The 27,325-nt window shown below is 40.2% G+C and overlaps 1 protein-coding gene across 2 annotated transcripts; it reads left to right on the plus strand.

The window, feature by feature from the left end:
• On the plus strand, positions 1-23,485 carry LOC134533838 (uncharacterized). 2 transcript variants are annotated; one of them, XM_063371532.1, is made up of 5 exons: positions 1-145; positions 17,474-18,806; positions 20,354-20,593; positions 21,027-21,240; positions 22,935-23,485. In XM_063371532.1, the coding sequence occupies exons 1-5, from the start codon at positions 37-39 to the stop codon at positions 23,208-23,210; spliced, it is 2,172 nt and encodes a 723-aa protein (XP_063227602.1). In that variant the 5' UTR covers positions 1-36; the 3' UTR covers positions 23,211-23,485. The 2 variants fall into 2 exon arrangements, with proteins under 2 accessions (XP_063227602.1, XP_063227601.1); XM_063371531.1 differs by having other exon boundaries at positions 29-145; positions 20,342-20,593.
• The last annotated feature ends 3,840 nt before the right edge of the window (positions 23,486-27,325 follow it).

Consider the following 27,325-nt stretch of genomic DNA (forward strand, 5'->3'; position numbering starts at 1 on the left):
AGTTCTATTCAGCGTTGTAAATAGTAACCTCGCCGAATGAAGTTATTTTTATGGCACTTAAATGATTCCTCTGCATCTGGAGATGGAAAATTTTTATGCGTCGTTTTGCATGACTACATGAAATGTTTTGATTTTCTTGCAAAAGGTGAGGCTATTTTTATAACTTTATAAATCGCTTTGGACCAACACAAAATAATCACAAATAATAAAAATACAGTTTTGTAGTTGTCAATAAACACTCCACCAAGTTTTTAATGGCGGTAACATATTAATTTTTTTTTAAATTTCAAAGTAATTTATTTTTACAGCGAAATTTTTGTGTCACTACAAAGTTTATTTGTAGATACTATGCAAACATTTTGCTGTTATTCTTAATTTTTGGCCGGTTTTAAATCAACCAAATATTTTGTAGGAGCAGTAATTTTTTTTTCATCGTGTTGTTTAGGACAACTGCAGCTGTTTAAACTTCTCAATAAGTTGGTTTGTCCTGGTAGATAAGCTCTTCTGTTAGGCAAGATGCAGGGTGCAGACAAAAGTTATTCGTTGGAAACCAATATGTTTTTTGAACGCATAAATGGCTAGCGATGACAGATGTTGATGTACAACTGCTATTTCTCTCGAACAGTTAGTATTAAATATGACTTGTTCTCTTTGCTACTGAGCTTAGCATTCATTTCAAGGGAAAAGCCCAAATGAGCTTTAGCTCTCCACTTTCACTCAAAAAATGTTCCCTATTGTGGTTTCAGGGATATTTTTCCATGTATATGAGTAGTATGTAAATGGGGCTCCTGAAACTGGCTTCTGGCTGTGGTGTGTGTGTCGGTGTCCGCCAACTTGGATTGTGACGTCACGGCGGCCATTTTTGACTCAAAATTCCTCAAAATTCCTCAAAAATGACTCAAAATTTCCCGTTTTCGAAGGAAAAATTCCCGTTTCGAGGGAAAATTAGGATTTCGAAATACCACAAAAGTCTTTTGCCTTAGAAAGAACACAAATTCCTGATATAGGCTTAAGCATCCTTAACTACAGCCTCCGATAAGCCTCTTTTAGGATTATGACGTCACCGTTGCAATTTTCGTTACGTCCGCCATCTTGAAAATCCGCAATTTTTATGTTAGAAAATCGAGAAAAATTTTAAAAATCATTAAAAAATTATTTGATCGAATTAAATAAAAATCTTAAAAACCACTGTTGCAGTTATCGTTACGGTCGCCATCTTGGATTATATAAATGTTGCATATTTCGTTACACCCGCCATCTTGGTTGAGTACCATGTCATTCTTACACTTTATTTTATGACCGTCATATTGGATCCTATTAATGTTGCAATTACCGTTATGGTCGCCATCTTGAAATTTAGACGCCATCTTGAAAATCTTTATTTATTATCAGTAGTATATAATAGGGGCTACTAGATCAGGCGCCAGGCGGTGGTGGTGGTGTCGGCGTCCGCCATCTTGGATTTGTGACGTCACGACGGCAAAAATTCCTCAAAATTCCTCAAAAATGCCTCAAAATGACTCAAAATTTCCCGTTTTAAGAAAAAAAATCCTGTTTTCGAGGGAAAAATTCCCGTTTCGAGGGAAAATTTCCCGTTTTATTCCTTAAAAATCCCAGCGGCTGAAAATTCCTAAAACTGGCTTAAGCATCCTTAACTCAAGCCAACGTTAAGCCATTTATAGGATTATGACATCACCGCTTGAGTTTCCGTTACGCCCGCCTTCTTTAAATTTACTATCCAATTTTAATGAAATAGAAATTTTTTTAAAATTTATAAAAAAATTCAATTAATAAAATTTTAATAAAAAATATTTAAAAAACATACGTTAACGACACGGAGCTCGGAGTCCTCGGTTCGAACCCGGTGAGGGCGAAAAAAAATAAAAATAGCGACCGATCCTTCCACCACGGAAGTCACCTACAGACTAACCTACCACCACCAATAACAAGGTCAACTAGTATGATGTCATGTCCGCCATCTTGTCTTCGTCTGCTGGTAGCCATCATCATCTTGTTATCGTCGGCGAGAGTGCGCTGACGCCATGTTAGTTTAATTCTTATCCGCTAGAGTGCAGTAATCATTTATTATTGCTGTGTCACCCGCCATCTTGTCATTTGGCCGCCATCTTGGAATCGTGTAATTATTTAGCTAGAAATTCGGGAAAAATTCCAAAATTCATTAAATAAATCACTCATTAATTTACAGATTGATTCGATCAGTTTCAGTCCTTGGTTCGATACCCGATCGATGCAATAATGTTTAATTTGATGTAAAAAAATAATAATTTCATTATTCCATGTTCAACATTCTTAAAGAGACATTAAAACCTCTACTGTCATCATCATCCTATAAGCCATCAACACCAACATATTGGTAATCCGTAATTTTAATGCTAGAGATTCGGGAAAAAGTTCAAAATTCATTAAATAATTCACTCATTAAAGTAATGATTGATTAGATCGATTCCCGTCCTTGGTTCGACCCCTGACCGATACCAAACGGTCGATCCTTCCTCCATGAAAGCTACCTAGACTGATCTACCACCAACAATACCAAGGTATATATCGTCAACTGGTATGACATCATGTCCGCCATCTTGTCTTCATCCGCTGGAGACAACCATCTTGTTTTCGTCTGCTAGAGTGTGCCGATAACATGTAGTATAATTATCTGGTCACCATACTTTTGTCCTCAACTGTTGACACTGAACATTGACCTTGACCTTGAACCTTAACCTTGAACTTTGACCTTGACCTTGAACTTTGACCTTGACCTTGAAATTTGACATTGACCTTGAAATTTGACCTTGACCTTGAAATTTGACCTTAACCTTGAAATTTGACCTTGACCTTGGAATTTGACATTGACCTTGGAATTTGACCTTGACCTTGAAATTTGGCCTTGACCTTGAAATTTGACCTTGACCTTGAAATTTGACCTTGACCTTGAAATTTGACTTTGTCCTTGTCGACAATCACGGACCCGACATTTTACGTTCAGTAGATGCTACCAGGAGCTACCACCTGCTGGAGTATGCCATCTTGTGTGTGTACTCGTATTATAGAGTACATTTCCATCTGGATAATTTTATTCTAACCCGCTACAGTGCAGTAATCATTTATTACTGTGACACACGCCATCTTGAAATTTGGACGCCATCTTGAAAATCCGTAATTTTAATGCTAGAGATTCGGGAAAAAGTTCAAAATTCATTAAATAATTCACTCATTAAAGTAATGATTGATTAGATCGATTCCCGTCCTTGGTTCGACCCCTGACCGATACCAAACAACTTTAATTTAAAAAAATACCACAAAAGCGACAGGTTTGAGATAATAAAAGCACAGCAAGTTCTTTTAAAAAATACTTTTATTACATACATACTACACTACTACAAGTACATAAAAAACACAGACAAAGTACTAAAGTCTTGTGGATTCCTCGATTCAAACAGTCTTCTTATTGTACGGACTAAGCCATTTACATGACTTTAAATGTCTATCGGATCCGTTCATTACCGCAGCCAGAGACGGACTGAAGTTCATATCACCAGGGTCCCACTTATATATTCTCATTTGCTGGTACAACACACGAGTCAAAACAATAACCATGTTCATTATACTTCTCGGAGCATCTTTTATAATGAAGATGTAAGCTATCAAGACGTGAAATTAGTTTTTTGCACTTATTGCACTGAAATTGTATTCTTTTAACATTATTAGAACAACTGCTTCTTTCATGTCTGCGAGCATTTGAGGTAATAGTAAATGATGCGTCACAGTATTTGCACCGACGCAATGTACGCTTTTCATTAGCGGAAGAATCCATTGCTGACGATGAAACTTCGGATGATGGTGGTATCACATCTGTTGAAATCTCCTCCAATGTTGACGTCGTCGTTGCCAACGGGATCTGCACCTTCTCCATCGTAGCTGTCGTCAAGGTCCCCGTAGTCGATGGTACAACCTCCGAGTTCGTCGTTAAAGACGGTAAAGATGCCATCGAGGTCTCAAGAACAGCTAATTGACACGACTTATGCACCAGAAGAAACAAACTAGGTGATCCTTACACCGCCGTCAGTAACAAACTGAGCGTCCTGCTGTCTAGGACTCGCTTATATACATGCACCGTATGGAATAATACGCTAGTCAAATCAAGAACCATTTACAATAATACTAGAGTCAAATATACAAATTAAAAAAGAGGTTCATTTGATCGAAAAAAAAATACGATCTCTCCAATGTACGCCAGGCTCCAAGAGCTACAATTCACGTCATCAGATCCATCTACATTTTGCTCCTATGCTTCAATTGACCAATAGCTGCAAGTGCTCCAACAGCTCCATCAGCTCCAACACGTAATGTACGCACAATACATACAATTTACATGCAATAAATGTAATGATCACACAGTACACACAGGAAACGGAACGTACACAGTACACACAGGAAACGGAACGTACACACAGTACACACAGGAAACGAAACGTACACACAGTACACACAGAAAACGAAACGTACACACAGTACACACAGGAAACGAAACGTACACACAGTACACACAGGAAACGGAACGTATACGCACAATAAATACAATTTACATGCAATAAATGTAATGATCACACAGTACACACAGGAAACGGAACGTACACACAGTACACACAGGAAAAGGAACGTACACACAGTACACACAGGAAACGGAACGTACACACAGTACACACACAAGAAACGGAACGTATACACACAGTACACACAGGAAACGGAACGTACACACAGGAAACGGAACGTACACACAGGAAACGAAACGTACACACAGTACACACAGGAAAGGAAACTTATACACACAGTACACACAGGAAACGGAATGATCACACATACATTAGCGGAAACACACAGGCTTATTTGGAAATCAGAATACAAGAAATAAAAACATTAAATTTTTACTTTCAATATTTAATTACTTCTCAACATTACACAAATACAAGTAAAAGAAGCCATTATTGTATGTAGCCAGCTTTCCTCAGTTCTTTGAGTATGAAGGATATTTCTTTGATGCCTGAATAGTTTCCTGCACAAAGCGAGCCATGTAGAAGTCTTAGCCGGTCAACCAATATGTTTGGATCTTTCCATGATGTGTAATCAATCTCTTCTACCACCATCTTACTTGCTTGTTTATTATAAATACTGTTAATATCACAATCGTCCCAGTGATCATAATAAGCATTATCAGATTTATTTATTATAACACGACGTTTCCATCGTTTCGGTCTCAGGACATCGCCACATTCTTCGATCTTGTCAGCTATAGGTGCTTCATCACAGTCTATGCCTTTGTCAACAGCCTCAGAGTCACTGTAACAATCACTGTAGAAGACATCCTCTTCACCCAGATTACCGTATGAATTCGCTATCGATGATGTCGAAGTGTCTTCATCGTCTTCATGCTTCCTTTTTAGGAGTCCATCATTTTTACAAAGAATGGAGGATCTACTGAATATAGGCTTGAATGTATTCTCACTTTTCACGGTGTTGTTACTGCCATTAGTTTCAGTCTCCCCGAAGCCATTAGCATCCTTCAATTTATGTTTTTCCTCACGATCGGGTGAGCTAATACCATCACGCTCAGGACAAGGAAAATTATTGTCGTAATGCAGATCACTCTTCTTTAGTCTAGTGGATCCATCGGTGTCCTCTATGCCGTAAGTAGTCTTGACTTTACATGTTCTACCATGTCTTTTTAAGCTGTCAATTCGTGTTAACAACCTGCTACAACGATTACAGCTTAACATGTTGCGTAGTGGGTTTCTAGCACAATCATTCTTCTCATGACGTCTAGCATTCCTCCTCATGGCAAAATCCTTGCCACAGTATCTACAGCGGCTTCCTTCCGATTCAGCTGCAGATAACAAACCACGATCCATGGTAGCTTCTGTGACTAATGTTAGATACAAACTGTCAGTTTTCTCCAATTGGAACCATTTCTTAAATAGAGTTTTTGAAATATTTCATCAGCGAGAGTTAAGTTATCTAATGCAAAGCAAATTGATGCAAGTAGTTCTGGCTGTCGTAAACAGATGTCGCCACGTGTTGCTTGCAGGTAAATAATATCTATTTCATTAATGTGGGATGCGGAACGCTCACTATCGATCGCAAAGGGAGGTTGGCTTCGATAGTATCCAAAGAGAAAAAAGTTCGTCCTTCCTGCTAGTGCTTCTCAGATTTATCACGGTCCGCCATCTTGGATTGCGGCGTCACGGCGACCATCTTGGATGGGTGTGACCTTGACCTTTGACCGTAACCGCAGGAATGATCGCAAGCACACGGATTAACCATCAAAATATTGATAAGAATAATCAGGAGCACACGGAGAAAACCATCATAATATTGACAAGTATAATCAGGAGCACACGGAGAAAACCGCCACAAGTTTTCTTTGATATCATAAAGATACAAAAAAAATTAATAAAAAATTAAAAATAAAAACAAAAAAATTCAAACATTCTGGCTTGTACTAGAACTCTATCTTTGCTCAACAATGAGAAGTTCACAAGCTAGCAGAATGTTTGAATTTTTTTGTTTTATTTTTAATTTTTTATTAATTTTTTTTGTATCTTTATGATATCAAAGAAAACTTGTGGCGGTTTTCTCCGTGTGCTCCTGATTATTCTTGTCAATATTATGATGGTTTTCTCCGTGTGCTCCTGATTATTCTTATCAATATTTTGATGGTTAATCCGTGTGCTTGCGATCATTCCTGCGGTTACGGTCAAAGGTCAAGGTCACACCCATCCAAGATGGTCGCCGTGACGCCGCAATCCAAGATGGCGGACCGTGAGAAATCTGAGAAGCACTAGCAGGAAGGACGAACTTTTTTTCTCCTTGGATACTATCGAAGCCAACCTCCCTTTGCGATCGATAGTGAGCGTTCCGCATCCCACATTAATGAAATAGATATTATTTACCTGCAAGCAACACGTGGCGACATCTGTTTACGACAGCCAGAACTACTTGCATCAATTTGCTTTGCATTAGATAACTTAACTCTCGCTGATGAAATATTTCAAAAACTCTATTTAAGAAATGGTTCCAATTGGAGAAAACTGACAGTTTGTATCTAACATTAGTCACAGAAGCTACCATGGATCGTGGTTTGTTATCTGCAGCTGAATCGGAAGGAAGCCGCTGTAGATACTGTGGCAAGGATTTTGCCATGAGGAGGAATGCTAGACGTCATGAGAAGAATGATTGTGCTAGAAACCCACTACGCAACATGTTAAGCTGTAATCGTTGTAGCAGGTTGTTAACACGAATTGACAGCTTAAAAAGACATGGTAGAACATGTAAAGTCAAGACTACTTACGGCATAGAGGACACCGATGGATCCACTAGACTAAAGAAGAGTGATCTGCATTACGACAATAATTTTCCTTGTCCTGAGCGTGATGGTATTAGCTCACCCGATCGTGAGGAAAAACATAAATTGAAGGATGCTAATGGCTTCGGGGAGACTGAAACTAATGGCAGTAACAACACCGTGAAAAGTGAGAATACATTCAAGCCTATATTCAGTAGATCCTCCATTCTTTGTAAAAATGATGGACTCCTAAAAAGGAAGCATGAAGACGATGAAGACACTTCGACATCATCGATAGCGAATTCATACGGTAATCTGGGTGAAGAGGATGTCTTCTACAGTGATTGTTACAGTGACTCTGAGGCTGTTGACAAAGGCATAGACTGTGATGAAGCACCTATAGCTGACAAGATCGAAGAATGTGGCGATGTCCTGAGACCGAAACGATGGAAACGTCGTGTTATAATAAATAAATCTGATAATGCTTATTATGATCACTGGGACGATTGTGATATTAACAGTATTTATAATAAACAAGCAAGTAAGATGGTGGTAGAAGAGATTGATTACACATCATGGAAAGATCCAAACATATTGGTTGACTGGCTAAGACTTCTACATGGCTCGCTTTGTGCAGGAAACTATTCAGGCATCAAAGAAATATCCTTCATACTCAAAGAACTGAGGAAAGCTGGCTACATACAATAATGGCTTCTTTTACTTGTATTTGTGTAATGTTGAGAAGTAATTAAATATTGAAAGTAAAAATTTAATGTTTTTATTTCTTGTATTCTGATTTACAACTAAGCCTGTGTGTTTCCGCTAATGTATGTGTGATCATTCCGTTTCCTGTGTGTACTGTGTGTATAAGTTTCCTTTCCTGTGTGTACTGTGTGTACGTTTCGTTTCCTGTGTGTACGTTCCGTTTCCTGTGTGTACGTTCCGTTTCCTGTGTGTACTGTGTGTATACGTTCCGTTTCCTGTGTGTGTACTGTGTGTACGTTCCGTTTCCTGTGTGTACTGTGTGTACGTTCCTTTTCCTGTGTGTACTGTGTGTACGTTCCGTTTCCTGTGTGTACTGTGTGATCATTACATTTATTGCATGTAAATTGTATTTATTGTGCGTATACGTTCCGTTTCCTGTGTGTACTGTGTGTACGTTTCGTTTCCTGTGTGTACTGTGTGTACGTTTCGTTTTCTGTGTGTACTGTGTGTACGTTTCGTTTCCTGTGTGAGTAGTATAGGAATGGGGTTCCGAGCGCACGGCTTCTGGCTGTGGATTGTGATTGTCGGTCCGCCATCTTGGATTGTGACGTCACGGCGGCCATCTTGGATGGTTGTGACCTTGACCTTTGACCTTGACCTTGAATTTGATCCTCAAAAATCGCCAAAATCCTCCAAAATTGGGCAAAATTTGCCCAAAATTCCTCAAAAATCGCCAAAATTTCCATTTCTGTGGAAAAAAGTTCCGCCAAAAATTCGCAAAAAATTCCTCAATTCGAAAATCAGGATTTCGAAAATCCTCAAAAGTCGTTTTGCCCTAGAAAGAACCCTAATTCCTAAAACTGGCTTAAAACTCCTAAGAGATAGCCGCTTATAAGCCATTTATAGGAATAAGGATACCATGACCGCCATCTTGGATTATGTCGTCACCGATGCATTTTTCGTTACGGCCGCCATCTTTTACTTTTTTTATTTATTATCCGATTTTAATAAAATAATTTTTAAAAATTATAAAAAAAAAATTAAATAATAAAATTTTAATAAAACATTTATAAAAAACAAACATTAACGACACGGAGTTCGGAGTCCTCGGTTCGAACCCGGTGAGGGCAAAAAAAAATTAAAAATGGCGACAGGCTCCTTCCTTAATGGTGGCTGCAGGCAGACTGACTCCCACCACTTTTCTTAAAGCAGATATATCGTCACCTAGTATGACGTCATGTCCGCCATCTTGTCTTCGTTGCTGGAGACCACCATCTTGTTTTCGTCGGCGAGAGTGCGCTGACGCCATGTTAGTTTAGTTCTTATCCGCTAGAGTGCAGTAATCATTTATTACTAAGGTGCCCGCCATCTTGAAATTTGAACGCCATATTGAAAATCCGTAATTATTTAGCTAGAAATTCGGGAAAAATTTCTAAATTCGTTAAATAAATCACTCATTAATTTACATATTGATTCGATCCGCTCCTGTCCTTGGTTCGATACTTGATCGATGCAATAATGTTTTATTTTATGTAAAAAATAATAATTTCAATAAACCATGTTCAACATTCGTAAAGAGACTCTAAATCCTCTACGACCACCATCCTATCAGACATCAAGACCACCATATTGGAAATGCGTAATTTTAATGCTAGAGATCCGGGAAAAAGTTCAGAAATCATTAAATAAATTTCCGATCAATAAACTGATTAATTAGATCGACTAAGGTCCTTGGTACGATCCCAGGCCGATACAAAACAACTTTAATATTTTAAAAAAGCACCACTAAAGTGTAAGGTTCGAGGAATTAAACACCGCAAGTTCTTTTACAAACATAATATTTATTACATAATTTCTATTCTACTACAGGATCACTTACGAAAGCCAGCAATCTTATAATCATTTAGTTTCGCAGCGGTGTGAAATGACTAATTCTTAGCTCCAATCGGTTTATACTAGACAGAGTCCAGCCAGAACCTTTACAGACATAGTCCACCTCTTCTTGACAGAGTTTCTGGATACCGTTTTTAACAGTTTGCTTCACATCGTTAGAACTGTAAATTACTGCAGCCGATGTCTTGAATGCACACTTCTTCACTTTGTCATCGAACGGATATGGCTTTCCATATATACAGTCCAACCACAAGTTATATTTCAAAGGTCCGTTTGTTGCTACATCATCAGTAAGCTGATTGATTATCTTCTGTCTGATATCGTCAAGAAAATTACAAATGTCCTTCGACTCACCGAACGTATTTAGATAATAGTAGTCTTTCAAAGTTCCACGAAATGCAGACTGCGCCAAGTAGAAGCCATTATCGTTCACTTGTAATGCTCCGAACACAGTCTTAGGTTTAGTTCCATGTTCAGATGTCATAACAATCGGTTGCTGGGCATCTGTTTTTTTGGTTGTACGCTTTCGTGTCTCCAATCTAAAGCGAGGAGCCGAAATGTCGGCAGGTAGTTCAGCAGTAGGAGCACAGACTCCACCTTTACATTTTTTCGCATGATGTCGCAAACTGTCAATTCGAGTAAACCATTTAAGGCACTCATCACATCGAAACTTCATGCGAGAAGGATTCTTCGTGCATTTGCTCCGCTCATGTCTTCGTGCATCATGGGAAAATGCGAACGACGTATCACAGTAGCTGCAAGGATACCGTGGTGATGAAGACGATCCTTTCAGACCCGATCCAGATACAGACATTGCAACAGTAGTACCATTTCCAGGCATTCTCTTATGCACATCGATGCATCGTTGTTGCGCCAAAACCTTTACTTTCTGCCGCACAGCAGGACCTTTGCATGCCTTCATGTGCGTTTTCATATTATCTTTTCTGGCAAACTGCTTATGACATTTCTCACAAACAAACATTTTACGATATAGGTTCTTGGCACATTCGCTCCTCTCGTGTCGCCGGGCATTGCTGTTGTTTGAGAAAATCTTGTCGCAGTAACAGCACCGATGTTCGCTAGTTGTCAAATCAGCATCCATTGAAGTCTCCATCGAGGTCGTATCGTCGATCGTCGTGGTTTCCTGCACATCCAGCTCAGTAGTCATTAAGCTATCTTCTGCTGGTGGTATCACATCTGTTGAAATCTCCTCCAATGTCGACGTCGTCGTCGTTGCCAACGGGATCTGCTCCACCATTGTCGTCGCTGACGTCAAGGTTCCCGTAGACGATGGTACAACGTCCATCGAGTTCGGCGTTAAAGTCGGTAAAGATGCCATCGAGTTCTCAAGAACAGGTAATTACACGACTTATGCACCAGATGAAATAATCTAGGTGATCCTTACACCGTCGACGACAGTAACAAACTGAGCGACCTGCTGTCTAGGACTCGCTTATATACATGCACCGGATGGAATAATACGCAAGTCAAATCAAGAACCATTTACTATAATACTAGAGTCAAAACAACATTAAAAATAGAAGGACCATCAACGAAAAGGCAGCAGTAGTATAGGAAAGTATGTCCGGAAACATGGCGTTGGCGCGTGGTGTGTGGCCGGTGGTGTTTTCCGCCATCTTGGATTGTGATGTCACGGCGGCCATCTTGGATGGTTGTGACCTTGACCTTTGACCTTGACATTTGACCTTCAAAATGTGTCAAAATCCGCCAAAATTGGGCAAAAATTGCCCAAAATTCCTCAAAAATCGCCAAAATTTACATTTCTTAGGAAAAAAAATTCCACCAAAAAATCTCAAAAAATTCCTCAATTCAAAAATTAGAATTTCGAAAATCCTCAAAAGTCGTTTTGTCCTAGAAAGAACCCAAATTCCTAAAAGAGGCTTAAGCATCCTTGTCTACAGCCTCCGATAAGCCTCTGAAGTCATCTAGGATTATGACCGCCATCTTGGAGGAGTGTAACGGGACATAGCGTAACGGGACATAACGTAACAGGACAAGTAGATCACGGCGGCCATCTTGGATCCGCCATTTTGGATGACGTCATTGTGTTCTCGAACATTCCGGCGATGTGTTTTCCGCCATATTGGATGATGACGTCACCGTTGCAATTTCCGTTACGGCCGCCATCTTTAACTTTTTTATTTATTATCCGATTTTAACGAAATTTTTTTTAAAATTTATAAAAAAATTAAATAATAAAAATTTAATAAAATACTTATAAAAAATTTACAATTACGACACGGAGCTCGGAGTCCTCGGTTCGAACCCGACGAGTGCAAAAAAAATTAAAAATGGCGACCAATCCTTCCCCCGTGGTGGCTGCAGACAGACTGACTCCCACCACTTTTTTCATAGCATATATATCATCCGGCAGTATGACGTCATGTACGCCATCTTGAAATTTGGACGTCATCTTGAAAATCTTTATTTATTATCCGATTTTAATGAAAAAAATTTCAAAATTCATCAAAAAATTAACGTATTTGAATTCTGTTTGATTATATCGATGTACGTCCTTGGTTCGATTCCCGGCGAGAGTAAACGGTCGATCCTTCCTCCATGAAAGCTACCTAGACTTATCTACCACCACCAGTATGACATCATGTCCGCCATCTTGTCTTCATCCGCTGGAGACCACCATCTTGTTTTCGTCTGCTAGAGTGTGCCGATACCATGTAGTATAATTATCTGGTCACCATACTTTTGTCCTCAACTGTTGACATTGAACATTGACCTTTAACTTTGACCTTGACCTTGAACTTTGACCTTGACCTTGAACTTTGACCTTGAAATTTGACCTTGACCTTGAAATTTGACCTTGACCTTGAAATTTGACCTTGACCTTGAAATTTGACTTTGTCCTTGTCGACCATCATGGATCCGACATTTTATGTTCAGTACATGCTGCCAGAGGATACCACCTGCTGGAGTATGCCATCTTGTGTGTGTACTTGTATTATAGAGTACATTTCCATCTGGATAATTTTATTCTAACCCGCTACAGTGCAGTAATCATTTATTACCGAGGTGCCCCCCGCCATCATGAAATTCGACCGCCATCTTGAAATCATGTAATAATGTAGCTAGAAAAGCGGGAAAAAATCCAAAATTCATTAAATAAATCACTCATTAACTTACATATCGATTCGATCCGCTACAGTCCTTGGTTCGATCCTCGATCGATGCAAAACATTTAATTTTATGAAGAAAAAAAATAATAATTCCAATAAACCATGTTCAACATTCTTAAAGAGACTTTAAATCATCTACTACCATCATCCTATCAGACATCAAGACCACCATATTGGAAATTCGTAATTGTAATGCTAGAGATTCGGGAAAAAGTTCAAAACTCATTAAATAAATTTGTAATCTATATACTGATTGATTAGATCGACTAAGGTCCTTGACACGATCCTGGACGAAGCTAAAATAAATTTAATTAAAATACCAGAAAAGTGTAAGGTTCGAGGAATAAAACACCTAAAAGTCTTTTACAAACATAATATTTATTACACAATTTCTATCCTACTACAGAATCACTTGCGAAAGACAGCAATCTTATAAAAATTTAGCCCTGCATAGACGTACAACGACTACTTCTTAGCTCCAAATGGCTCCAAATGCTCCAAACGGCCTCCAAATGCTTGACAGCTCCAAATGCTCCAACAGCTCAAAAAAAAGGCTCCAAATGCTCCAACAGCCTCCAAATGCTTAACACAGCTCCAAACGGCTCCAAATGCTTGACAGCTCCAAATGCTCCAAATGCTCCAAACGGCCTCCAAATGGCTCCAACAGCTCCAACAGCCTCCAAATGCTTGACAGCTCCAAATGTTTCCAGCAGCTCCAAATGCTCCAAATGGCTCCAACAGCCTCCAAATGCTTAACACAGCTCTAAATGGCTCCAAATGCTCCAAACGGCCTCCAAATGCTTGACAGCTCCAAATTTCTCCAGCAGCTCCAAATGCTCCAACAGCTCCAAAAAAAGGCTCCAAATGCTCCAACAGCCTCCAAATGCTTAACACAGCTCCAAATGGCTCCAAATGCTTGACAGCTCCAAATTCATAACACAGCTCCAAATGACTCCAAATGCTCCAAACGACCTCCAAATGCTTGACAGCTCCAAATGTCTCCAGCAGCTCCAAATGCTCCAACAGCTCCAAAAAAAGGCTCCAAATGCTCCAACAGCTTCCAAATGCTTAACACAGCTCCAAATGGCTCCAAATGCTTGACAGCTCCAAATGCATAACACAGCTCCAAATGGCTCCAAATGCTCCAAACGGCCTCCAAATGCTTGACAGCTCCAAATGTCTCCAGCAGCTCCAAATGCTCCAACAGCTCCAAAAAAAGGCTCCAAATGCTCCAACAGCCTCCAAATGCTTAACACAGCTCCAAATGGTTCCAAATGCTTGGCAGCTCCAAATGCTTCAAAAGGCTCCAAATGCTCCAAATGGCTCCAACAGCTCCAAAAGACTCCAAATGCTTCAAAAGGCTCCAATTGCTCCAAGAGCTCCATCTTCAATTGGTTCCAACTGATTCCTATTACTTTTATCGAACTTGGCATGATTACTAACATGTCTTTATCAGTATACATTTTGACTGGCAGTGGTAACTTTTTTACACCTTTAAGTTATAAGTTTTATTTAGAAATCAGATTTCGATAAATGATAGCTTCCATCTGGAAAAGAAAATATATTAATTTATCTTCAAGTTTATACACATACATTTAATTTAATCCATTATTGTATGACATGAGCGGAGCAAATGCATCAAGAATCCTTCTCGCATGAAGTTTCGCTGTGATGAGTGTCATGAATGGTTTACTCGAATTGATAATTTGCGACGACATGCGAAAAAATGTAAAGGTGATTTCCGTGCGCCTACTGCAGAACTACCTGCAGAAATTTCGACTCCTCGGTTTAGGTTGAAGGCTCGTGAGCGTACAGGCAAAAAAACAGATGCGCAGCAACCGATTGCTATGGTATCTGGACATGGAACTAAACCTAATACTGTGGTCGGTGCTCTACAGGTGAATGATAATGGCTTCTACTTGGCGCAGTCTGCATTTCGTGGAACGTTGAAAGACTACTATTATTTAAATACGTTCGGTGAGTCGAAGGACATTTGTACTTTTCTCGATGATATCAGACAGGACATAATCAGCTTACTGATGATGTAGCAACAAATGGACCATTAAAATATAACTTTTGGCTGGACTGTATATATGGAAAGCCATATCCGTTAGATGACAAATTGAAGAAATGTGCATTTAAGACATCAGCTGCAGTAATTTACAGTTCTGACGATGTGAAGCAAACTGTTAAAAACGGTATCCAGAAACTCTGTCAAGAAGATGAGAACTATGTCAGTAAAGGTTCTGGTTGGTCTCTGTCTAGTATAAACCGATTGGAGCTAAGAATTAGTCATTTCACGCCTATGCAGGGTTAAATGTTTATAAGATTGCTGGCTTTCGCAAGTGATCCTGTAGTAGAATAGAAATGATGTAATAAATATTATGTGAGTGAAAGAACTTGCGGTGTTTTATTTCTCGAACCTTACACTTATCTGGTATTTAAATTAAATTTATTTTTAGCTTCGACCATAGATCGAACCAAGTATCGAATCAATCATTACTTGAATGAGTGATTTTTTTTATGTGAATTTAGGAGTGAATGGTCAATAAACTCCGCGAAAGGTAATGGAAAGCAGAATCTAAAATTTATTTAATAATTAGTTACAACTGTCACTGGTCAAGAATCGAACCGTGGACACGAATCCATCGATTCAATTTGTAAATTAATAATTGATTTTTTCGGAGACTTTTGGAATTTTTCCCGCATTTCTAGCTAAATAATTACATGATTTCAAGAAGGCGACCAAATTTCAAGATGTTGGGCACCTTAGTAATAAATGATTACTGCACTGTAGCGGGTTAGAATAAAACTAGCATGATGGTAAGACGAGTACACACAAGATGGTGACCTCCAGCAGACGAAAACAAGATGGTAGCAATGACCACTAGCATGTGGTAGCTCCTGGTAGCATGTACTGAACATAAAATGTTGGATCCATGATGGTCGACAAGAACAAGGTCAAATTTCAAGGTCAAACTCAAGGTCAAGGTCATAGTTCAAGATCAAGGTCAAAGTCCAAGGTCATAGTCCAAGGTTAAGTCCAAGGTCAAAGTTCAAGGTCAAGGTTAAAGTTCAAGGTCAAGGTTAAAGTTCAAGGTCAAGGTCAAAGTTCAAGGTCAACAGTTGATGACAATGGTATGGTGCCCAGAAAATTATACTAACATGGTATCGGCACACTCTAGCGGACAAAAACAGGTTGGTGGTCTCCAGTGGATGAAGACAAGATGGTGGACATGACTTCATACCAGCTGATGGTAAATATTTTGTTATTGGTGGAGGTAGGTCAGTCTGTAGGTGGCTTCTGTGGAGGAAGGATCTGTTGATTTTTTATTTTTTGCCCTCACCGGTTTCGAACCAAGGACGGGAATTGATATAATCAGAATTCTATTAAGTTAATTTTTTGATGAATTTTTATCTTTTTTCATTAAAATCGGATAATAAATAAAGATTTTCAAGATGGCATCTAAATTTTAAGATGGCGACCATAACGGTAATTGCAACATTAATAGGATCCAATATGACGGTCATAAAATAAAGTGTAAGAATGACATGGTACTCAACCAAGATGGCGGGTGTAACGAAATATGCAACATTTATATAATCCAAGATGGCGACCGTAACGATAACTTCAACAGTGGTTTTTAAGATTTTTATTTAATTCGATCAAATAATTTTTTTAATGATTTTTAAAATTTTTCCCGATTTTCTAACATAAAAATTGCGGATTTTCAAGATGGTGGACGTAACGAAAATTGCAACAGTGACGTCATAATCCTAAAAGAGGCTTATCGGAGGCTGTAGTTAAGGATGCTTAAGCCTATATCAGGAATTTGTGTTTTTTCTAAGGCAAAAGACTTTTGTGGTATTTCGAAATCCTAATTTTCCCTCGAAACGGGAATTTTCCCCTCGAAAACGGGAAATTTTGAGTCATTTTTGAGAAATTTTGAGGAATTTTGAGTCAAAAATGGCCGCCGTGACGTCAGAATCCAAGATGGCGCACACCGATACACACACCACAGCTAGAAGCCAGTTTCAGGAGCCCCATTTACATACTACTTATATGCCCCCTCCCCCCCTCCTTTATGCCACCCGCAAAATTCAGAACCTTCATTAAGTTCTTGGTTTTTATCCCAAATAATATTTTATGTTAAATGATAAAATTATGAATCAATGTAAGTATTTGAATCAAAAATGTTGTCCTGAATTGAAAAATATGAAAAAGAAAAAAATGTATTAAAGTATTGTTATACCTACACTTGTGCCGACCGTTTATTGTCAGAGAGAAAAAAAAATTTCCCATGTTTAAATTATTGTCTCCCTATAGTTTCTACGGCATTTCTCGTTCATCACTTGATACTTTTTTTAGGTGAAGACCTCGTTATACAAATGAAGTTGCGGCACCTATTTCTAATGGTTATTTCGGCCGGAGTGCTGACGTTGTGGTTCGCGACCTGGGACTCCAGCCACAACCCGGCGGTGACCTTCTTCACGAGACCGCCGCAGAAGCACGGGTCGACCAGAGGAGAGAGCGCGCCCCACAGACCAGGGGGAGTGCTGGGGACCCCGGTGGCCGGGGAGAAGAACATCTTCTTCACGAGACCGCCGCAGAAGCGCGGGTTGACCAGAGGAGAGAGCGCGCCCCACAGACCAGGGGGAGTGCTGGGGACCCCGGTGGCCGGGGAGAAGAACATCTTCTTCACGAGACCGCCGCAGAAGCACGGGTCGACCAGAGGAGAGAGCGCGCCCCACAGACCAGGGGGAGTGCTGGGGACCCCGGTGGCCGGGGAGAAGAACATCTTCTTCACCAGACCGCCGCAGGAGCGCGGGTTGACCAGAGGAGAGAGCGCGCCCCACAGACCAGGGGGAGTGCTGGGTACCCCGGTGGCCGGGGAGAAGAACATCTTCTTCACGAGACCGCCGCAGAAGCGCGGGTTGACCAGAGGAGAGAGCGCGCCCCACAGACCAGGGGGAGTGCTGGGGACCCCGGTGGCCGGGGAGAAGAACATCTTCTTCACGAGACCGCCGCAGAAGCGCGGGTTGACCAGAGGAGAGAGCGCGCCCCACAGACCAGGGGGAGTGCTGGGTACCCCGGTGGCCGGGGAGAAGAACATCTTCTTCACCAGACCGCCGCAGGAGCGCGGGTTGACCAGAGGAGAGAGCGCGCCCCACAGACCAGGGGGAGTGCTGGGTACCCCGGTGGCCGGGGAGAAGAACATCTTCTTCACGAGACCGCCGCAGAAGCGCGGGTTGACCAGAGGAGAGAGCGCGCCCCACAGACCAGGGGGAGTGCTGGGGACCCCGGTGGCCGGGGAGAAGAACATCTTCTTCACGAGACCGCCGCAGAAGCGCGGGTTGACCAGAGGAGAGAGCGCGCCCCACAGACCAGGGGGAGTGCTGGGTACCCCGGTGGCCGGGGAGAAGAACATCTTCTTCACGAGACCGCCGCAGGAGCGCGGGTCGACCAGAGGAGAGAGCGCGCCCCACAGACCAGGGGGAGTGCTGGGGACCCCGGTGGCCGGGGAGAGGAACATCTTCTTCGTGGAGTCTCGCTGCGGGGTCAGCGGGCAACGGTCGCGCGCCGTGTCCATGAGGCCGCGCCAGGCGTGCGCCGTAGAGTCGGCGGCCCTCACAAATCCCGCCTCGACCGTCTACTACCTGGACACCTGCCTCGACGCCGCGGCGAGGGTCGGGTCCACAGAGTGAGTGAGTCGCAGAAACTTCCATATTGGACGGTCCCTTTGGGGGATCTCTGTATACGTACCAACCCCAGTCAATAAAAAAAGGGAAACAAAACTATCAAATAATATTATTTGAAAAAAAAAAATCAATAAGTAGTGTTAAATGTTTAATGGCTTAGGTTTTGTCAGAATAAATTTTACATCTACATGCTTAGAAATTTTTATTTTTATGACCATGCAGGTCGGTATTTTCGTTGATTATTTTTTTTCTTACACAGGCTAGTCATTTTCTCAATAGTCCTTCGTTTCGTCTCGGGGAGATTTTTGCTTATAACACTCTCACCCAGCATCTTTTCCAGCCCATTTCAGATTTTTGAAACGTATTGAATTAGAATTTTCAAATAATATTCGTGCGTAAGATCATAAACATCTGCCACTAACAAAATTCAAGTGTAACAGTGTGACCACCCCTTCAAATAGTTTTTAATGTGACTGCAATAAAGGTAATAATTTCGATAGTATAAAATTCTAAAGCTATATAGCCATTAAATATTTTAAAATGCAAAATAACGAATTTAGGTTATCGGAAAACAATTATTATTCTCTCTTGGATACAAAGCATACCTTTAAATCATGCGGTTTGGTGCCATGGATCTATTAGTCTATGGAGTTGGTGACTGATCTGTATTTGAAGTCAACTGGTTAGCAATTGGACAGCAAATCATATTTAAGTTTTTTTAAGGCTAATATGCTATTAATTTGTATCATATCTAGAAAATAACTTTCTAGGATGACTCGAAAAAATGCAACAATGTGTACTATAGTAAATATTGCTAAACAACATGATACCAACACCTGTCCAAAGGAATTAGCATTAAAATTCATTATAACCAAAAGTTGTTTTGCTGTTCAGTTAGCACACGTTTTGACTTCAAGTTTTAACATGGCTTGATTAATTAATTAGTATACCTTACTTCTTACCTCCATGGTTGGTGCATTTTTTTCGAGGTTGGTAAAAGCACGGGGCCTAACCTGAGAAAAGAGCTTCTTATGGCCCGTCTACAATAGCAATGTCCTAAACTGTGTCCGAAGGACACTCGTCGTTGATTGGTCCACGTGACCCTCTGACAACATGCGTCAAGTGGGCGAAGGTCCGAATCTACCTGGTCCGAAGACATTCGTCAATTTGAACTTTTTGTCCCAACCTGTGTACTTCGTACACAGAGAAAGAACAGAACACTCACGATATTTGAATTTCCAGTTCCCGTTTGAAAACGTGGTGTTTGTTTTTGTTATTGAAGAAAATGGAAGGTGTTGTAAGTCACTTATAACTTACATAACTTTCATAAGTTCAATCTCAAACTACAAAGCATCAAAACAATAAACAAAAATATTTGGTTTGGCACATTTACTGCACTCTAGTAACAACTTTAGAAATCAATACATTCGAACATCGGACATAGCAATTGTGGACAGGGCAGTTTTCGGTGAGACAATGTGGCGTCACTCACATTCGGATAAGGACACGGACCACGCAAAGGTTCGGACTATTGTAGACGGGCTCTTAGTCCCTATGTAGAGTGGAGTCCCGACTCGGTGGTCGACCGGGTGCTGCGCCTCCCGAACGTGAAGGTGGTCCCGACGAGCCTCGCCGAGCTGGCGAAGGGCACGCCACTGGGGGCGTGGTCCCGGAAGGGTGACCTGCTGCGCTCCGCGTTCCCCATCGAGCACTCCAGCGACGTCATCAGACTGTTGGCGCTGTGGAAGTACGGTGGCATCTACTTGGACCTCGACTTCATTTTCGTCAGGTACTCTTCCAGTTACCCGCTCCCCATTCCCAGTTGTCTACTCTTTCGTCCATTTCGTCCCTGTTTGTATTTAATCTTATGAATACCGTTCTAAAATAAATTACAAAAAAAATGAGTTAAGTATACTGCAATTTGTATGAATTTATTTATTTTCTCAGACAAATTCAAGATAAGTAATTATTTTGTTTAATATAATTCCCATAATATGCTTTCAAATTCACGTTTCAGCCTTGGGCACAGCGTGAATTCCAAAACACAAATGGGTCACTACTGTACCATGTGGCAATTGGCTCAGGATATGTGTTGATGGGTGCGATTCATCACTAATTTGACCTTCCGAAACAATTTTTATTTTCACTGTAGAAAGCAAGACTCTTGTAAGTCATGTTTATCAGTTATAAGCACTTTCTAAGTTGCACATCACTTCACGCAGGTCGCTGGATGACTTGGGGATGGACTTTGTTGTGGCAGAAAGGAGCAACTGGATCGCCAACGGAGCTATTAGTTTCTCCGCTGAAGGCTTGGGTCATGCGGTAGTAGGTCGGTGTCTGAAGGAGTTAGAAACTCACTTTGACGGCAACATTTGGTCTCACAACGGACCGGCTCTCATTACAAAGATTGTCTCGATGCTGTGCAACACCACACTGGTAAGTAAATTAATCTACAGTGTGACCTCCTGTTAGTTTTTTAAATAATCCTTTAGGGGTCCCGCCTTGTCAGGTATGTTATTGTGTTAGAATTATAAGTTTGGCGCTCGCTGCTGTGTCTGGCACAGTATCACATCAAAGCACAAGACTGTGTACTGGCGCGCAGTCTTCTCATCGAGCATATGATAACTATGATATTTGAAAGGTAACCATAACATTATATGGATAAGAAATTAAAGTCACTTGAAAGCTTTTAAAAATTTTCCATGGATGTTGCATGCCTAATTTAAAAAAAACCGCACTCTTTTGCTATTATCACACTTCTAAAAATATGTTTAGAAACTATATTATGGAAACATAACTACTCATCCGTCCTCAATGTAACCTTAAATTATTTTCTAAAACAGACACCACTCTGATATCTTGAGTAGTTTTTAAATCGCTTGAATTTTTCTAAAGTTTTGCATACCATATGTGTGTCCAGTTAGTTGGGCACCATAAAATCCCTGTTCAATGTTCGAAAAACCATACCATATACCTATAAACCAATTTTTCTTTGGGTTTTGCACCTTGTTGACAGTGAGGTCATTATAAATGGACGAATACTACCAATACAACAGGGGGAAATTGAGGAAGAAATCTGCCGAATTCGAATCCAATATTTGGCCATTGCACCACTTTGTTCGTTTAAAAGGTTAATGTTTGAGTTAACGAGCCCTGAAATACTATCTAAATATTTACACTATGATAAGTATTGACTTTTTGATAGTAACATTGAAATAAATAAAGATTTCTCAGCGACTATTAAAAGAAACATTTATGGAACCTGTTACGAAACTATACTATTAGATACAAGCAGTTCTTAAAGAGGTCTCCTAAATAGTTTATTTTGACTTTATCAAACTATACTTAGTTAGAGCGAGTTTTTAGAATCACAATGTTGTATTAGACAGAATACACGAAAGAAGAAAAGCAAATCTGCCTCAAAAGTGTTAAGTTAAGCACGAACTGGTTATGCCTTAGCTGTTCCAAATCTGTACATAGTAATTTAATTAACTCTCGACCTAGCAGGAAGAGTGAATTCTTGTTCATTGATAGTTTGGTATAATTTTGTCTATCTGGAAAACTCTGCAACTCTTGGGGCCTCAAACGAACAAAATATTAAATTTGTATGCTGATGCTATATGATGAGTTCTATCTTTATCTCTTTAAATTTTTGGTTACTTCTTGATGAAGGCCAAGGAGGCTATCGGGTCACTTGCCTTCAGCCACTGGTTCCTGTCGATTATCAAACCAGGATTTTGTGCAAGTTGTAAGAAAAGTTGCACGTTGCCATGAGCCAGTGATAGGGTTCTCCTGTTCATCCCTACCAATGCCTTCCACAGTTGTCCATCGCACCCATTCACCCATCGCACATCTTCAATGATCTCGATGTTGACGATGTGTTAAACCCATTCCTTCTTCTGCCACACCATAATCACATGGCTTCGAATACCAGTCCAGAAATCCTGATTTCTGTTTTCCATTGTTTCCAAAAATCACGCTGGGATGTGCTGGGACGGTTCCTTATCAGTGTCCGAGGCCGATTTCTTCCTCAGTTTCCCTGTGCTGTATGCTCGCATATCTATTGAACTCGATTTCGTCGAGATGTCAAATTCTTCTGCCGCATCAACGTTGTAGCTCTGCGACCGCAGGTGGAGGAGATGACCCGCGAGAGGTGCTGGGGGTTCACAGTGCACCCGCCCGCCCTGTTCTACCCGTTCCGCTACGAGAGCTGGTGGCTCATGTTCGACGAGTACAGCAGCGATGCCTTCATGGCCTTCGTGCTGAAGAACTCCACATATGCAGTGCACGCGTGGAACAAGCTGAGCCACGCGAGGAACGTCCGCGCCGACTCCAGGCAGCCATTCGCGCTGCTGGCCAGGCGCTTCTGCCCCACCGTGTTCTCCGCCGCTGGACCCTTCTTCTGACAGGGCTCTCTCACTCGCCTCATTGAAGAGACCACACTACCATCTTGAATATTTCTATTGTTTGCAACAATTTTTATTTTGAGCCATTCATCCAAATGTTTGGCATAACAACTGTTAATAATTAATCCCAACCTTTTACATCTTGTCACAATCTGATATTCACTAAGCAAGTCTTGGAGGGAAATTACTGCTTATTTCATGTAGGTGCCAAGTTTCATGATAGTCACCCCAGTCGACAAATGTTTATTTTTATCAAATATAAGATTATTTTATTTTATGATCACTTAAATTTTTTTAAGAGCAATTCCTGTAGATGCCTCACAGTAGCTTTCCTTTATTTTATGTTAGGTCAATTTTCGTCACCAGATAGTAATTCAATTGTAACCAATAGTGGCAAAAAGACATGCACATATTCGAAAAAAAATTATGATCAGTTTCCGACATTTTACTATTCGAGAATAGCTTTTATAAAATATCCATGCAACCAAAAAACTTTTGCAGGATGTTTTAGTTATAAATATTAATAATAATACTTTAAACAATAGTTTACACCATAAAATAAAATATCGAACATGTCATGTGTATCCGAGTATTAAGACATTATCTATTAAACATTAAAAAACTGGAATAAACTTTATATTTTTATAAAATGAAATTAAATATCAATATTTTTTTACAATTTTTTTAACCCTTTCATTCCCTCTGATACCATATGGCAACACAAATTTTAAACCTCTCTTGTGAATGCAAATATAAATATAAATATAAAGGAAATTCTGTTTTCCAATGGTTGCCATATGGCCACATCCTCAAAATGTATATAAATTTTATTAAATTTCTTTTTTTAATATAATTGTAATTCAAGATATATATTCATCCGTATTTTACCTAAGAATATTTTTTCTATGTTCAATAATTTGGGATTAAAAAAAATTATGGTTGAAAAGTCCGACAGCTGCATTATTGGTTAGCGTTTTTGACAGGTGAGTCAAGGAACCCAATTTCTATTTCTAACCAGGTCGAAGACAGTGGCGAGGCGTGAGGTTTACATGAGGGGAAGCAATAACTCCGTTCACACCAAAACATGATGAGGTTGGGGGGGGGGGGGGTCTGGGGGCCCTCCGCCGGGAAAATATGGATTTCAAGGTACAAAATGGTGCTATTTAAGTAGTTTTCTTAACTGAGCATTGACTATTCCACAGGTAGAAAAATTGACATTTTTTTAAATACATTATTTTTGAAAAATAATGATTGACTTACATTATTCTGATAGAAAAATACCTACTCTACATTACTTATATACTAAGTGGGAGTGTAGTATCATCGTACGCCCAAAAATCCCCCACGCACTGCCAGCCAACAGCCCGCGGGAAAGATGCGCGCGCCCCGAGAGACGACCGCCGACTGAAATGCGACATCGCCACCTGCCGTGCCGAACTGTACCGGACATAGCCGAAGCAGTCGGCGGAAAAAATTCCACCGTCTGCTTCGGCCATGTTCGCTCCAGTTCGGCAAGAAAGCGTTACCTTCGTAGCTTCTACCGCGTATTTTTCCAGCCAATCCCCTCCCTGAACCTTTGTACCATGCCACCCCCCTTCCTAAAGGAAACTACTGCGGCAGCCTTCCTGCTGAAAGCGATCCTACCAGCGCTTCTAAACCTAGCAACGCTTCTAAAACAGCATGTTTTTGTGTCAACGAGTTCTTTTTTTATAGCGCACAGCGCACAGTATTGGGTCCCAAGAAGATAGTGTAAAAAATACATACACCTAACTGCACGAGCCAAAGTAAAATACTATTCTGAATAAAATATTTATTTAAAAAATACAATGTCTGGAAACTGCCTGGGCAAGCACTGCTTGCCTTGCTTGCCCTGACGAGACGCCACTGGTCGAAGATTTTCTACTTGTGAAGAATTCCTTTCCTGGATTCAGGATTGAGTGTTGTATTGTACTTTCACCTCCGTAGTGCGGAAGACAATGTCTAAACAAAACAGAATAACATCACTAAAATATTTGAGCTAGTGCCTTTTGCAGTAGTGTTTCTTCTCTACATTACATAGAGCCATTTTGAAAGGACTAATGATTTTAAGCCTAAACTGATACCAGTCAATTATTCTTTCAGTATTTCATTCTTAATAAAAGGCATACAATGTCAAAAATCATATGAAAATAACACATACATTCATTTCCGCAATGGAAGAAATACAGGGAAGTGTATCCAAAATTTTCGCATGTGCATGTATACATACACGAATGTTTATAGGTAGTACTGATACTATCCCATATTCATATTTATGCTACATGCAGGGCCGTCAATAGAAACCTAAGGGTCATGGTGGCTAATTATCCCCTTTACTAAATGTACAATTCTCAAACAATAGATTTTAAAAAATCTTAAGACTAAATATTATGATAGTCATAAATGTAAAGATGATCTGCACTTATCGCATAACTTATGAGGTTTCCAGTGGATTTTCTTGGCAATAGATTTTAATTATTGTCCTAATATCAGAATAAACACACATATTAAAGAAAAAAGTATTTGGAAACTAAACCCCCAACCTACTAGTGCCCAGGCGCCGAGGATTTTGCTCCACCCCCTTCCCCCCCACAACAAACCACTGTCAAATCATACTGTTTTAACATATGATGCATTCATAAGTAAATATGCTACACTTATGTTGTGAATCCAAACAGTCAGCACTATCGATTACCTACAGTGACATTTATTGACATTTACCTTGCCAGTTTTGGAAGCTAAACATAGTGCACAACCAGAAAAATTTACATAATTTATTTTTTGGAGAAGGGGGGGGGGCTATTGGCTGTTGCCGCTCTTAAAGCATGAAAAAGGTCCCAAAAAGGGGGGGGGGTGTGCACCAGGCTAGATGTAGGTGTCAACCACTGAGTTGTTATCGTGAGACGTTAGCCCCAGCGTGCACGAGTGTACACAGAATTTCATTTTGTGAGATGGGAGGAGGCATAAATACTTTACCCACTGCTTTACTTTCAATTTCTTTACTTTTGTTCGGGAAAATAATATATTTGTTATAGATCTTTTAGGATTTTGAGAAGGGGGGATATATCCCCCCATCACCCATTCTGTGTACACACCTTCCAGCATGGTTCAGTAGACCCATAGCTGACGTTACTAACAATAAATGAACAATTACACTGGTGCACTCCCTAATCAGTGATGAGACTGATTTCTAGATTATATTAGCATGGGAAGAATCTAAATAAACTCACATGAATTACTAACATGTTACTTTATTATAAGAGCACACTCAACATCGATGTTACATGGGATATGTTAGGTGCATACTATACAAATGCTAATTATGCTTTTACACTAAGTTGTCGGTCGCGATGTGTCGCAGCCAAGACTCAATACTAGTAATTGCAAAAAGACATTGCTGATTCCTACATACGTATGAAAGATGTATTAACTTAAATGTGTCCATCATAAGTCGGCTAATACTGTGAATGGAGATTATGGGGCGCATTACTGTTGCTGAGTTAAATGTAAACGGTGGGCGTAGGCCCTACACAGGAAAATTGGCCTGGGGATGCATGGGGAAAGAAGTTAAATTAAAAGGTGTCAAGAATGACTGTATTTGCCAAAACGAAGAATCTATACAACAAAGTTGAAGTTTTCCCACAGAACGATGTATCTTCCTCGGACTGCAGACTGGACTGTTTTGTTGGGGCTGGCATGGGAATAGATACAGCATCACTCCTGCACCAAAATTATACCAGAAAAAAGTTAAATGAAATTGTGTTAAGGTAAAAAAATAAATACGGTACCTACACTTTCTTAAATAAAATAAAAAATCTCAAATAATTGATAATAGCTCAAATTAAGTTTTTGACAAAAGGTTTATGTTTAAATATAATAAAACAGGTGAATCTGGCTACTGCTGAGACCGGACTTTCAGTCCTGTCAGGAGGTACAAAGTCAAAGCCGTGCCAAAACGTCGGCACATCATTTTCATGGACATGGCCTCAACCTAGAAGACAAGAATTAGGGTGTCTTGAGTGACAAAACATTGTCGAGGTACCAGTCATTGGGTGGTTGATATTAGAAAGAATATAGATTGTACGGATTTTGTTAGT

Source organism: Bacillus rossius, chromosome 7, assembly GCF_032445375.1.
Source record: "Bacillus rossius redtenbacheri isolate Brsri chromosome 7, Brsri_v3, whole genome shotgun sequence".
Classification (NCBI taxonomy): domain Eukaryota; kingdom Metazoa; phylum Arthropoda; class Insecta; order Phasmatodea; family Bacillidae; genus Bacillus; species Bacillus rossius.

Bases quoted from the DNA above. Each gene is read 5' to 3' on its own strand.
- LOC134533838 (XM_063371531.1), top strand. From the start codon at position 37: ATGAAGTTATTTTTATGGCACTTAAATGATTCCTCTGCATCTGGAGAT. The intron at 146-17,473 runs GTGAGGCTATTT...TACTTTTTTTAG, and splicing joins TTTTGATTTTCTTGCAAAAG to GTGAAGACCTCGTTATACAA. The intron at 21,241-22,934 runs GTAAGTAAATTA...CTGCGACCGCAG, and splicing joins TGCTGTGCAACACCACACTG to GTGGAGGAGATGACCCGCGA.